Here is a 15,616-nt window from a genome sequence, read left to right as displayed (position 1 = left end):
ATGGTACACTTTGGGGTAAAGAACTAGTTACTGATATGAATAGAAAATTTGTTCATAATAACTAGAAAAATAAACCAAATCAAAACAATAAAATTATAAATGAATTAATTTACCTTTCTGCATATACATTATTTTAATTGTCAAAATAAAGTAGGTAGAAAATGTGGCTTTGTGAGAAAAAAGTATTTGTGAATTTTATAAATAACAAACCCAGTGAATGAGATAACTGCCAGAGGAACTAAAACCAATTTTTGTTGAGTAATGGTAGCATGATCACAATCATGATGATGGCAAGGACAACAATGGCAATGATAATGACAGGCAATATTTACTGAGTACTTAAAATATGTTCCAAGGACCTGGCATTTGTTTATACTTTAAATATACCAGGGATAGGCAATATGTAATATTATTGCCTGTTTTGCAAATAAAGACTTTATGGCTTTGATTAATAACCTGGCCAAGCTTAGAATCGGGTTATAAATGCAGGCAGCCTGGCTTCAAGAAGAGTTGGTCTAACCATTAGACTGTACTATGTGTTTAGCAGTAGAGGGACCAGATAAAAATAAATATTGCTTGGTTCATACTCAGTGAGCTGGGTTTTTCTTTGTGGTCCCATTTCAGTAAGGACAGTATTGAAGGAAATTGTATCTAGAAGAGCATATTCGTGGGGGCAAGTTCTAACCCACATTATATAAGTAATATTTGAATGGACTAAAGATATCAAACCTATTTGAAAGGAATACTGGGAGGTTTGTGGAGGGGTAGGACCTAGTTTTATATAAGTATATTTTTTTTCTCCAAATTGTCATTAGCAAAAGAGAGGGGACTAATTGTACTGCTAATAAGAACTAGAGCTGACAGGTAGATGTTAAATAACACAAGGTTCAACTCACAGAGGGAAGTACTTTCTCTAGTGGAGTGTTCACTAATGGAATGATCTCTTCCTGAGACAGTGAAATCCTCAACAGTGAAAAGATTAGAGCAGGGGACATTGAGTATCTCTCAATAATGGGTGACTCTATTGAGTCTATGAAACATGTTACTGTTGTCTCATACCAATTAAACAATAGTATGTCTAAAGAAATGAACAAAGCCAATCTCTTGAGGGATTTCTATTCCCCATATTTGAAGTCTAAGTCTAACACTGTTTTTTCATTTTGGAGGCAATAGGAAAATTACAGTCTAATTTTACTGTTTATTTGCAGATGTGTATGCTCTTTAATGTTTCAAAGTTGAAGAAGCCAAAGTCCATTTTATACAAAGCAGAACTGAGCCTTCCAGAACATTTTGATATCCCCAAGACAGTCTTCATTCCTCAGGTTCCAGAAACTCAAGTTGAATTGCCTCAATATCAAGGAAATGAATCTGCAGAAAAAACAGGTAACCAGTAATGTTAATGTGTAGACTGCAATATCTAGCACTGGCTTGGGTATTGTGCAATTTTAAAATACAAAGAAGAGATTATCTTAATGGGTTTTTCATAATGTAATTGAAGAGAAGGTGCAGCTATATAAATACAAATTGTTAAATGATACTTTATATTGTAAATAACTGATATGCTACATCACAGTAATTTAAATTATGTACTGAATTCAGGTACCAAATACTGGTACTGAAATTTACTGAAATTTGCCAGCCTGTCTTTGTTAAAGAGTGGTTGTCTGATTAAGACCATAAGTTCTTTTTGAGGAAGGTAATTTCTTGCTGTCACAGTGAACTTGGGTACAGAAATTGCACTGGTACAGAATTGCACCTCAACTGGAGTTGAGGCTTAGATTGGCTCTAAAGGATAGGAAGGAGGATATTGGTAGCAAGAACATTTCAGAGGAGAAAAATGCCATTTATGAGTAATTTATCTTTCATCTAGATAAGGTCCTTTTTTAGTTAAGCACCTACTTTTTGTCTCCTTTATTATGTGTATTTGTGATCAAGCAGAACTATGCCTGGGGCTTCCCAGGTGGCACTAGTGGTAAAGAATTTGCCTGCCAATGCAGTAAACTTAAGAGCCTTGGGTTCGAGTTTGATCCCTGGGTCAGGAAGATCCCCTGGGAGGGAGGACATAGCAACCCGCCTGGAGAATTTCATGAACAGAGGAGCCTGGCGAGCTATAGTCCACAGGGTTGCAAAGAGTCAGACATGAATGAAGTGACTTAGCACTCACACAGGACTGAGATTTAACAAAATACAAACATTTATATTATTAAATGCAAGTGATAAGATGTAAACAAAGTGACATAATAATGTAAAGTATTCATTTTTTAAATTTTTTTAAATTTTAATTGATGTATTTTTGATTTACAATGTTGTGTTACAGCAATATAGCAAAGAGAATAAATTATACATATATATACATTATTTTCCATTATGATTTATTGTAGGATACTGAATATAGTTCCCTGTGCTATATAGTAGGATCCTGTTGTTTGTCCATTCTATATATAAAAGAATGGGGGTTACATCTGCAAACCCCAATCTCTCACTCCTTCCCCCCAACCTTGGCAACCGCCAGTCTGTTCTCAGTGTCCCTGATTCCCTGATTCTGTTTCTGTTTCATAGATAGGTTCATTTGTATCATATTTTATATTCCACATATACATGATATGGGCTTCCCTGGTGGCTCAGATGGTAAGGAATTCGCCTGCAATGCATGAGACCTGGTTTTGATCACTGGGTTAGGAAAATCCCCTGGAGAGGGGAATGGCAACCCCCTCCAGTATTCTTGCCTGGAGAATTCCGTGGACTGAGGAGCCTGGCAGGCTACAGTCCATTGGGTTGTAAAGAGTCAGATATGACTGAGTGACTAACACATATATGTGATGTGGTTTGATATTCATCTTTCTCTTTCTGACTTCACTTAGAATAATAATTCTGGTTGCACCCATGTTGCTGCAAATGGCATTATGCCATTATTTTTATGGCTGAGTAGTATTTTTTATATATATATATATATATATATATATATATAAAATCTTCTTTATCACGTTCCTCTGTCAATGGACATTTAGGATGTTCCCATGTCTTGGCTATTGTGAGCAATGCTGCTATGAACATAGCAGGGCATGTATCTTTTTGAATTATAATTTTGTCTGGATATATGCCCAGTAGTAGGATCACTGGATCATATGGTAATTCTAATTTTAGTTTTTTTGAAGAACCTGCACACTTTTTTTCATAGTGGCTATACCAACTTACATTCCTACCAGTAGTGTAGGAGAGTTCTCTTTCTCCACACTCTATCCAGCATTTACTGTTTGTAGATGTTTTGATGATGGCCATTCTGACTAGTTTGAGGTGGTACCTCATCGAAGTTTTGATTTGCATTTCTCTAATAATTAGTGATGTTGAGCATCTTTTCATGTGCCTATTGACTGTATGTCTTCTTTGGAGAAATGTCTGTTAAGGTCTCTTGCCCATTTTTTTTTAAATTTTATTTTTTAACTTTACAATATTATATTGGTTTTGCCATATATCAACATGAATCCACCACAGGTATACACGTGTTCCCCATCCTGAACCCTCCTCCCTCCTCCCTCCCCATACCATCCCTCTGAGTCGTCCCAGTGCACCAGCCCCAAGCATCCAGTATCATGCATCGAACCTGGACTGGCGACTCGTTTAATATATGATATTATACATGTTTCAATGCCATTCTCCCAAATCATCCCACCCTCTCCCTCTCCCACAGAGTCCATAAGACTGTTCTATACATCAGTGTCTCTTTTGCTGTCTCGTATACAGGGTTATTGTTACCATCTTCCTAAATTCCATATATACGCGTTGGTTGGTAGTTTCTTTTTGTTACTGAGTTGTTTGAGCTGTTTATATATTTTGGAGATTAAGCCCTTGCCTGTCACATCATTTATAAATTCTTTCTTTCATTCTTTTGTCTTTTCATTTTGTTTATAGTTTCTTTGCTGTGCAAAAGTTCGTAAGTTTGATTAGGTCCCATGTGTTTAATTTTCTTTTTATTTCTGTTGTCTTGGGAGACTAATGTAGGCAAACTGGAGCAGTTTATGTCAGAGAATATTTTGCCTGTTCTCTTCTAGGAATTTGATTGTGTCATTTCTTCTACTTAAATCTTTAAACCATTTTGACTTTATTTTTGTGTATACAGAAAGGGTGTGTTCTAACCTCATTGATCTACATGCAGCTATCCAGCTTTCCCAACACTACCTGCTGAACAGACTGTCTTTTCCTATTGTATACTCCTGCCTACTTTGTCAGAAATTAATTGAATGTAAGTGTGTGGGTTTATTTCTGGGCTCTCTATTCTCTTCCATTGACCCCATGTCTGTTTTTGTGCCCATATCATGCTACCTTTGTAGTATTGTCTGAAGTCTGAAAGGGTTATGCCTCCTGCTTTGTTCTTTTTCTTCAAGATTCCTTTGGCAATTCTGGGTCTTTTGTAGTTCCATGTGAATTTTAAGATGATGTGTTCTAGTTTTGTGGAAAGGGTCATGAGTAAGTTGACAGGGATCACATTAAATATGTTTATTGTTTTGGGTAGTATGGCCATTTAAAGAGTATTTAATTCTTCCAACCCAAGAGTGTGGGTTATTTTCCCATTTTTTTGATTCATTTTCAATTTCCTTTATTAATGTTTTATAGTTCTCAACATATAAATCTTTCACCTGCTTGATCTGGTTTATTCCCAAATATTTTATTTTTGGTGGTGTGATTTTAAAAGATATTGCTTTTTTTTTTTTTTTAACATTCCATTTCTGGAAATTCATTGTTGAGGTAAAGAAAAGCAACCTATTTTTGTATGTTAATCTTTGTATCCTGCTACCTTGCTGAATTTGTTTATCAGTTTTAGTAGTTAATGGTGTGGAGTCTTCAGGTTTTTTATATTTAGTATCATATCATCTGTATGTAATGACGATTTTTACATTTCCCCTCCAATTTGGACACGTTTTATTTCTTTTTTTCTTTTCTGATTGCTGTGGCTAGGACTTGCAATACTGTTTTGAAGAGAAGTGGTCAGAGTGGGCAGGCTTGTCTTGTTTCAGATTATAGTAGGAGCACTTTCATCTTTTTATCATTGAGTATTATATTGGTTGTGGGTTTATTATAAATAGACTTTATTATAATGATATATGTTCTCTCTATACCCACTTTGGTAAGAGTTTTTTTTATCATGAGTGGGTATTGAATTTTGTCAATTTTTTTTTCCAGTTGAGATGATCAAGTGTTTTTTTTTTTTCTTCTTCTTCTTTCTTTTTTGATGTGGTATATTACATTGTAATTTGTGTATGTTGAACCATTCTTATGTACTTGTGATGCATACCATTTGGTCATGGAGTATGATACTTTTTAATGTGTTGTTGGATTTGGTTTGCTAATATTTTGTTGAGAGTTTTCACATCTATATCCATGAAAAATATTGACCTATGATTTTCTTTTTTGATTGTGTCTTTGACTGGTTTTAGTATCAGGGTGATGATGGCTTCATAGAATGCTTTTGGGAGTGTTCCCTCCTCTTCAGTTTTTTGGAAGCGTTTGAGAAGGATCAGTGTAAGTTTTTCTTTGTATGTTTAATAGAATTTGCCTGTGAAGCCATTTGGTCATGGACTTTGGTTTGTAGGGAGTTTTTTAATTACAAATTCTTTTTCACTTTTAGTGATTGGTCTGTTCAAATGATCTAATTCTTCTTGATTGAATTTTGTTGGCCTAAAGTATTCAAAATTCTTTTACATTTTTCTGCCACTTTTTTTCCAAGTTGGTGGATAATAATAGAAATATAATTTCTTGGGCTTTTTATTTGTTATTTTCCTATGGCTTTGTTTTAATTCTAAAATTTTTTCTAAAGCTGAAAGGATGATTACAAATGACAAGGAACAGAGTAATGTGTTCACTTTGCCTTCCTAGGAGATCTGAGATCCCAGTTTCAAATGCCAAGTGGTCAGGCAGGTAACAAGTATTTATGAATTGGGTCTGGTCTGTGGCAGTAGGGATGATGAGACCTATGACAAGCTGAAGAAGAGATGCCCTGTTTACATACTTAAATTTCAAAAGCAAAGATAAGATTCTGAGCTAGATAAAGAAATGTGAGCTTGACTGGCCAGCTCTCAGTTTGAGACCTTTCATGTTAAGTTGTTGTCTTTTTTCTTAATCTTTAACACATTCAGCTTTTCTATGTGCTGCTGCTGCTGCTGCTGCTAAGTCGCTTCAGTCGTGTCCGACTCTGTGCGACCCCGTAGCCGGCAGCCCACCAGGCTCCCCCGTCCCTGGGATTCTCCAGGCAAGAACACTGGAGTGGGTTGCCATTTCCTTCTCCAATGCATGAAAGTGAAAAGTGAAAGTGAAGTCGCTCAGTTGTGTCCAACTCTGTGCTATTACGTTTTTAAGTGCAGAATTTATTTTCATAAACATTTTATTCCCTTTTGAGATAACTGGATAAAGCTGTGTGCATTATAAACTTGGCTAGTATTGTCTGTCCAGGCCATTCATTTATTCAGCTATTTATTTAACAACACTATTGAGCATGAATTCCTTTGGGCAAAATAATGAAAATTGCCATTTTCATCCCTTTGAAGAACTAACAGATGAGCAGCCCTTGTAATACAATGGGATAAGTATTGATAGAGAAGTGCTTACATAGAGTATGCTCACAAATATAACCAGAATTAATACAATTGATTATAGAAGGTAATTAAAATTTTAAAAAGGAATTCATTTTAAGAAAACAGATAACAAGGATACATAGTATAGACTTGCATGAAACTCACCGGATAGTCTTACGAATACTTTGGCATATTAAGATGCTGTCTAATTATAAATAAGTATGACTGATTTATATTTAAAAGTCTTTCACTCACATATTTTTCTAAGACTAATATTTATCTTTCATGTAAACTGTTAACTGTCCATTTTAGTAAGAAGATTATTGTGAAAATTAATAAAAAATAGAACGGCAAACAATTTTAAATAATTGTGCATAAAACTTTTACAATGTAATTAACCAGTGATGGTTCTGCTGCTGCTGCTAAGTCACTTCAGTCGCGTCCGACTCTGTGCGACCCCAAAGACGGCAGCCCACCAGGCTCCCCCGTCCCTGGGATTCTCCAGGCAAGAACACTGGAGTAGGTTGCCATTTCCTTCTCCAATGAATGAAAGTGAAAAGTGAAAGTGAAGTCGCTCTGTCCTGCCAGACTCCCAGCAACCCCATGGACTGCAGCCCTCCAGGCTCCTCCGTCCATGGGATTCTGCAGGCAAGAGCACTGGAGTGGGGCGCCACTGCCTCCTCTGAGTGATGGTTCATGTATAACTTATTTGTCTATGTGGTTAAGTTTTTAGACGAAGCTCTCAACCCTAGTTTCTGTTTTCATTTCCTTCAGCACACATTTAAGTAATGCATGTTTACAAAAACACAGTATTCTAGCTCAGGATAGCGGCAGGTCAAGTAACATATATACCCTTAACAATGTACATTGTATTTTGAAGCAGTGGACTTGATTAATGAAAAGGAAAAGAATGTAAGTATTTTTATGTTAATAAATAAGCTTCTATTGGAATTTGAAACAAAGAATATTAGATTTAAGGGTTTAGAAAACTTATTTTTTTGAATAGAACAAACCAGATAATTCTGTTTGTTTTTTTTTTTTCACTTTTCTTCATTTGAATTTGAAGAGAAAAAACCAGAGAATTCCTAGGAATAAATAAATTCAAAAACAAAGTTTTTTATGGATGGATTAGAGAAAGAAAGTAATGAGAAGTGTTTATGTGAAGAATGGAAATAGCCTAGTGTTCCTGCGAATTTCAGGAAAGGGGTGAAAGTAATCTCTTGAAGTTTTACTTTTGATGTATTAAAAATGTATGCCTTCTGCCCTCTCATATTAATGTTGCCTATCAGTCTTTACCTTTTTGAAATTTGTAATGAAAATTCCACAGTTCTGATTACACAGCTATCACCAAAATTATTTAAAATAATCTACTTAAATCCATATTATTTCAGCCCCATCATTTAGAGAAGAATTATGTTTTCCCACTCTACCATGTAACATTATAATACTTTCATCAGAAGGAAATGAAGCTGTAAGGAAAGTGCGTGTGCATATAGTAGGTACATCAATCTCTATAGATGTAATAGATATGCATATATGACAGTAATTTCCCCTTGAAAAGAAACATCACTTGTCGCATTTCACGGATCTCAGAGATCCTGTGACCCCTTTATGATAGTGGACTGGGGTAGATCTAAATGTTTAGTGAGCACTGACAATATATAAAGCATTGTGAGGGTTGGTTTGTATACATTTTCTCATTTAATCCTACTGGTATATATTTATGTCTCAGACCCTTTTTAGGCATTAATTCTTTTATTTGCTAATCTCTATACTCTTGCATTTCTCACAGCAATCTTTGCACACTGTTATTAGTCTTTATAAATACCCTCTTCACTCCAGTCTTTTCCCCATCTCCAGCCTCCACTGGACAAATGGCTGCATCTCCTCTCTCGTGGAGGAATAGGAGCTACTTACTCTTCCTTAACCCTCTTATTGTTTTCACCCCAGCCTCTGAATAATAGGAATCTATTCTATCAGCCTTGCTACAGGTATCTATTATCACAGAACCTGTTCTTGGGCTCTTTCTTCTCCATCATTTATCATAGCTCTGTCTTCTCTGAGAGTAGTAGTTCCTTCACTTTTGTCTCTCAAGTGTTCTCAAACTTCAAAACCTAAAGAAATGCATGCCTTTCCCTTGGTAAACATACTTCCCAGTAGAGGGATATGCATTTGCAATTTCTTTTTGTGTGTAACATTCTCAGCTTCTCAAATCTGGCTTATGCTACCACTGGAGCAAAACAGCTGGTTGCTTTCAACGGACCATTCTCAGTCTACATCTTACAAGATATCTATAGTGTTTAACCTGGATGATTAAGCATCTGTTCTTAGAATTCTAGACACTTGAAATCAAGGTTTTATCCTTGTTTCTTGCATTTCTTCTCCATCCCCTTGACAAGATTTCTTCTTAGTCTCTGTAGATTCTTCTGTTTACCTCATCAATATGGGACTCTTCAAGACTCTTCTTGCCCTAATGAGGCTATTACTACTTTTTACCCCTCCCATAGGGGATTTTATATACACCCATGGTTATAATTACCATTAATGTCATCAATATTTATCTATTCCTACCCTTTTCCTTCTGTTTTCAACTTACAAATATATTTTTCCATTTTTAATTTATTTTAAATTGAAGAATAATTGCTTTATAGTATTGTTCAACTTATATATTCAGAGGCAGACTAGACATGCATACCTAGATATATATGCAAATATATGTCCAAGTAGATAGATAGAAAAATCTAGAGGTATATCCCCCAAATTCAAAATGAGTGCATTATTATTCTCCATTTATTTGTTCCTCATTATATAATATTTTTCGTGTCAGATGGTGGGAGTTGATGTGTTTCTTATATTAGAAATCTGGGCACACTACTTGAAGCTTCTTTCTTCTGAGCCCATATATTAAATTCATCTTGTAGTCCTAAAGTTTCTGTTACTTCCTTTTCTTTACTCCCACTTAACATGCAGGTGTTACCATCACTTCACAAATGAAGATATAATTACATGTCTCTCTTCTCTCTTTGGTTCAAATTTAATGAAATAACATATATTAAGAATTTATATGTTTTATGATATACCTAATAAATATTGGCTATTAGTAATATAATATTCTAAGCTCATCACCCTTAAAGCACTTCACCTCTAGGCATACAAATTATTAAATCTGACCATAAAATATTACTGAAACATTTAGTGATGTTAGATGGTCAGACTTACTCTGACACTAAAACAGCATAAACTTTATGAGTCTTTTCTTTCACCCTCCCAGACCCTGTACCTACTTTCGTCTTTGTAATTTTGCATTATTTCTCTTGAAGAACTCCCCCCGCCCCGCCGAATTGTGAAAACCTCAGGCTACAAACCTGGACTTTTCCTTGGTTGTAGATATTGACTTAAAATCTCATCCACTTGTGGTTCTGTGGATATTGAAATTTATGAACACAAAGAATAAAAATGGATCATAAATAGACATAAGGAAGGGGCTTCCCTGGTGGCTCAGTGGTAAAGAATTTACTTGCCAGTGAAGGAGATGCAAGTTCGATTGCTGGGTCAGGAAGATCTCCTGGAGAAGGAACTGACAACCCACCCCAGTATTCTTGCCTGGGAAATCCAATGGATGGAGGAGCCTGGTGGGCTAAGTCCATGAGGGTGCAAAAGAGTCAGACATGACTTAGAAACTAAACAATGACAAGAAGCAGGAAGACACCAGTGGATCCAGGAGCACTTATCTAAGTCGCCTCCGCAATGATGAAGGTCCTTTATTGTTTTGTGCCACCCGTAAAAACTATGTGCAAGGGCACTCAAAGTGCTCTCAACTGGTTTTGCTGATTGACTTAAAAAGAACACAACCCTCATTCCTAAAGGTGATCACTTCAGTTTCTAGCACTTTTTATTGACCCAATTTCTTCTTCTTTCCCAAGGGGTACATGGCAGACATGTTAGAAGTGCATATTGTAGGAATACTGTTTTACTTTTCTCCTTCCCCCATCTAATTCCAGTTTTCCTAATTTTGTAATATTTACCCATTAGCAGTCAAGTAGTTGACAAGCACGGAGAAGGCAATGGCACCCCACTCCAGTACTCTTGCCTGGAAAATCCCATGGATGGAGGAGCCTGGTGGGTTGCAGACCGTGGGGTTGCAAAGAGTCAGACACAACTGAGCGACTTAACTTTCACTTTTCACCTTCATGCATTGGAGAAGGCAATGGCAACCCATTCCAGTGTTCTTGCCTAGAGAATCCCAGGGACGGGGGAGCCTGGTGGGCTACTGTCTATGGGGTCACGAGGAGTCAGACACGACTGAAGCGACTTAGCAGCAGCAGCAGTTCACAAGCATCCACTAAATACTTCCATGACAGTGATCTTATAAAGTGATTGTAAACATATAGTAAACATTTACTAGTAATAACTAACACTATACTATGTAGTTCTACCCATTTTTACAAAAATTAAGTGCATTATTGTAATGCGTAAATTATCCTTCAATATGAGAAAAACTATAAAATTGTTGCAATAAAAATGGACCTAACATCCTTCTTGAAATTTATTAAGTATACTTTGAAAAATAAACCCTATATCCTTGCATTATATCAAATAACCACAAATATATTTCAGATAGAATAAAAAATAGATTTCAGGGAAGAACAAGATGGCGGAGGAGTAGGTGGATGTGGAGTACATCTCTCTCCACGGATACATCAGGAATACACCTTCAGACAGAAGTGCATGCAGAACACCAGCTGAGAGAGGACAGGAGTACCTGACCAGAGGAAAAGAATATATATAACCACAAAACTCGGTAGGATGAAGGAACCTGGGGGAAAAGCAGAAGTGTTAGTAGGACTGGATCTCCCCTCATCGGGTAGGAGAACTGAAGCAGGGGTCCAATCCCCACATTGGGACAATTGTCTTAGTCAGAGGAGAAACATTTAAGGCTGAGAGTGAAACAGCTGATATGTGGCAGCCTAAATGAAATGAGAATCAGACAGTCCTTGCTGAAGCCATACATACCCTGGATAGGGATGAGGGCCCCCTGGAAGGTGCAGCAGCTGGGAGCTGGAGTTTGGGGAGTGTGGAGCTATCCCAGGGCGAGGGCTTCTGTTGACTGTGGAGAGATGGATGGAGGGGATGTGAGGGGGGAGATCGTGATGGGAACAATGGAGGAAAGCTGGCAGCCATGGAAGCAAGGTGATACTGCTGAGTCACGCGTAGGCAGTGGAGCCATCACCTTAGCCTCTCTCTCCCCACAGGGCCAGCATCCGCAGCTGAACAATAGAGAGGCTAGCCCATCAAATCCCTCATGCACTGAACTACAGAGCAAGACCCTATCCAGGGTGCTCCTTTAAATGCCTGATGCACTGATCTACAGAGTAGGACCCCAGCCAGGGGGCCCCTCTATGTGCCTGACACACTGAACAACAGAGAAGGACCCCAGGCAAGGGAACATTCTAAATGCCCAAACGGGCAGAACTACAGAGAAAGACTGGCCAAAGAGGCCTTCTGATCACAAGCTATAAGAAACTGAAAAAAAGACTGATAGGGCCGTAACTTCTGCGGCAGAGGCAGTCCATGTCCCTGCACACTTGGCGCCACCAGGGTCCCTGCAAGCCAAACAGCTGTGCCACCTTCACGCTCAGCCTCACTGGGGTAGAGCTGCCACAGGCAAAAAAGTCTTCCATCTGTGCATGAAGGGTCGCTTCAGTTGAGTCCTACTCTTTGCGACCCCCTGGAGGGGGGTTCTCTAGGCAAGAATACTGGAGTGTATTGGTCAATACTGGTTGACCAATCCTTCTAGAGCACTATATTTCCTGCTGCCCAAGCCACCAACTCCCTTGAGTACCTGGTGCTGCCAGAACCCCTGTGGCCCAAGCAGCTGCACCACCTCCACACCTGGCCCTCACAGGGGCAAACCCAAGTTCTCCAGGGCAGCTTCAGGAGCAAACCCCAGTGGACAACCCACATACAGCGGTGGAAATAAAATCACAGTTGAAATCCAGGAGCAGTGTAGATTATGAAGAAGACCCAAAACCTTCCCACCAGATGTACCAGCTGCAGATTCAATCCACACAATCAACTAGGTAGACTCTGTGTCTATGGAATATATAAAAGATCATTGAGAACTCCCACAAAAGAAAAAACACGAGTCCAGATAGCTGTGGACATTGGAGGTAAGAACACACAGGAGTAGGACCAGATTAGAATCTGAGCTTCCTCTACAGCAAGTCCAGAGATCAGCACAGTGCTAGAGGGCATGCTAGGGAGGTGAGATGGACTGTGACTGCAAGCAAGGGAAAGGACTCTGAGAGCAGTGACTCAAGGAAAACATTTATTATTCTTATGTTTTGACATGCTCTGCAGATTTTTTTGGATTTTTCTTTTCCTCCCCCCTCCACCTCTGTTGCAGTTGTTGATTTTATTGGCACTATGAAATCTAATTAAGCTTTTGAACTTTTTTTTTTCCTCAGTCACATTTTTTATTGCTGTTACAAACCTCTGCCTCTACGTTGGGCTTTTGCAGGTCTGTGGAGTTTTCCTCTCTCTCTTTTTTTAAGTTTAATTTTTAAACCTATTATTATTTATTCTATATTTATTCCTTTGTTTGCTTTTCCCATTGTTCTTTTCCCCTTGCAGTTAATCTTTAATGTATATAAATCTTCTTTATCTACCACTGCTTAACTCTGTGTATCTATTCTTTATTTCTTTTCTTTCTTTCCTTTCCTGTCAACATATTTGTTAGCTTTATTTTCATTGCTTTATTCCCCAATTGGCACCTTACTGTAGTTTTGTTTTCCAGTTTGTGCTTTAGTTAATTTTGTTCTGGCAGATATAATTTTTGGTATCCTTTGTTCACCAAGTCAGTCTATTGTACTTTATTTTTCGTTGGACGGTTTTGATTTTGCTTATGGGTGTATATGTATACGTGTATATTCAGTCACACTTTTGATTGTGGTTATGAACCTCTGCCTCTACTTTGGGCTTCTGCAGTTCTGTGGAGTTTTCCTTCCCACACCTCCCCGTTTTCCTTCTTCTTCCATTTTTTTGTTTTCTCTTTTTTATACTTTTAATTTTTAATTTTTTAAACCTATTATGTTTTTTTCTACATTTACTCCTTTGTTTGCCTTTCCTAATGTTCTTTTCCCCTTGCAGTTAATCTTCAGTTCAGTTCAGTTCAGTCGCTCAGTCGTGTACGACTCTGCGACCCCATGAATCGCAGCACGCCAGGCCTCCCGGTCCATCACCAACTCCCGGAGTTCACTCAAACTCGTCCATCAAGTCGGTGATGCCATCCAGCCATCTCATCCTCTGTTGTCCCCTTCTCCTCCTGCCCCCAGTTACTCCCAGCATGAGGGTCTTTTCCAATGAGTCAACTCTTCGCATGAGGTGGCCAAAGTACTGGAGCTTCAGCTTTAGCATCATTCCTTCCAAAGAAACCCCAGGGCTGATCTCCTTCAGAATGGACTGGTTGGATCTCCTTGCAGTCCAAGGGACTCTCAAGAGTCTTCTCCAACACCACAGTTCAAAAGCATCAATTCTTCGGTGCTCAGCTTTCTTTATAGTCCAACTCTCACATCCATACATGACTACTGGAAAAACCATAGCCTTGACTTGACAGACCTTTGTTGACAAAGTAATGTCTCTGCCTTTAAATATGCTGTCTAGGTTGGTCGTAACTTTCCTTCCAAGGAGTAAGCATCTTTTAATTTCATGGCTGCAGTCACCATCTGCAGTGATTTGGGAGCCCAGAAAAATAAAGTCAGCCACTGTTTCCACTGTTTCCCCATCTATTTGCCATAAAGTGATGGGACAAGATGCCATGATCTTAGTTTTCTGAATGTTGAGCTTTAAGCCAACGTTTTTACTCTCCTCTTTCACTTTCATCAAGAGGCTCTTTAGTTCCTCTTTACTTTCTGCCATAAGGGTGGTGTCATCTGCATATCTGAGGTTATTGATATTTCTCCCGGCAATCTTGATTCCAGATTGTGTTTCATCCAGCCCAGCATTTCTCATGATGTACTCTGCATATAAGTTCAATAAGCAGGGTGACAATATACAGCCTTGACGTACTCCTTTTCCTATTTGGAACCAGTCTGTTGTTCTATGTCCAGTTCTAACTGTTGCTTCCTGACCTGCATACAGGTTTCTCAGGAGGCAGGTCAGGTGGTCCGGCATTCCCATCTCTTTCACAATTTTCCACAGTTTATTGTGATCCACACAGTCAAAGGCTTTGGCATAGTGAACAAAGCAGAAATAGATGTTTTTCTGGAACTCTTGCTTTTTCGATGATCCAGCGAATGTTGGCAATTTGATCTCTGGTTCCTCTGCCTTTACTAAAACCAGCTTGAACATCTGAAAGTTCACTGGACCACTTACCTGATTATAATTTAACTTCCCACTTTTGAAAAATCCCAGTCATAACTATTATTTGACTGAAATGCCTTTCTTATCTGGCTGCCTTCCCATATTTGTCCTCGATAGTCAGGCTTTATAGCTTGTTCAGTTATCAGTATGTGTTCTGTCCTAATACTTCAATTTTTGCCAGCTCTAGCTTCTTTCTTTCTACTATGCACCATGCAGCAATGAGATGTGATTGTATCCTATATTATCCAAGAAAGTATAGTCCAAGTTAAATAATTTGCATAACCAGCTCAAAATAATTATAATATCCACAACTGTGTGTACTTTTTTATTCTTATAGTTTTAATGTAAGATATTTTCAGTTTGATAAATGTCTTACAGTTTTGCCTTTTACTGTTTTATAGTTGTGGAGGACATAAAGCCTGCAAGTAATGAAAAATGTGAACACTAAGCCATGTCATATTCTTCCTATTAGCTGTTCAATAGTGGACATATGCTATATGCTGTGCAGCAGTCCACTTAGGAAAGCATTTAATAAAATGCTTTATTAAAAACTTTTCCCCTGATCTAAGTCCTAGACAATGTACTTTGTATTGGCTTGCTAAAAGTTCATTGAGACTAATTTATACACTTAGTAAATCAATCTATGAGAATTTAAAACTCAACTCTGTTCAAAACATTTTATTTTAGTA

The 15,616-nt window shown here is 37.9% G+C and overlaps 1 protein-coding gene across 3 annotated transcripts in view; it reads left to right on the top strand.

Moving 5' to 3' along the window:
* Nucleotides 1–15,616, top strand: part of CFAP47 (cilia and flagella associated protein 47) — a 502,187-nt gene that overhangs the window by 297,908 nt on the left and 188,663 nt on the right. For all 3 annotated transcript variants that reach the window (XM_070365964.1, XM_070365963.1, XM_070365962.1), the window contains one exon: nucleotides 1,209–1,383. In XM_070365964.1, coding sequence (XP_070222065.1) covers nucleotides 1,209–1,383 — 175 coding nt within the window. The remainder of the gene's footprint in view (nucleotides 1–1,208; nucleotides 1,384–15,616) is intronic.

Source organism: Bos mutus, chromosome X, assembly GCF_027580195.1.
Source record: "Bos mutus isolate GX-2022 chromosome X, NWIPB_WYAK_1.1, whole genome shotgun sequence".
Taxonomy (NCBI): Eukaryota; Metazoa; Chordata; class Mammalia; order Artiodactyla; family Bovidae; genus Bos; species Bos mutus.
This window is presented reverse-complemented; position numbering and strand designations above follow the sequence as displayed.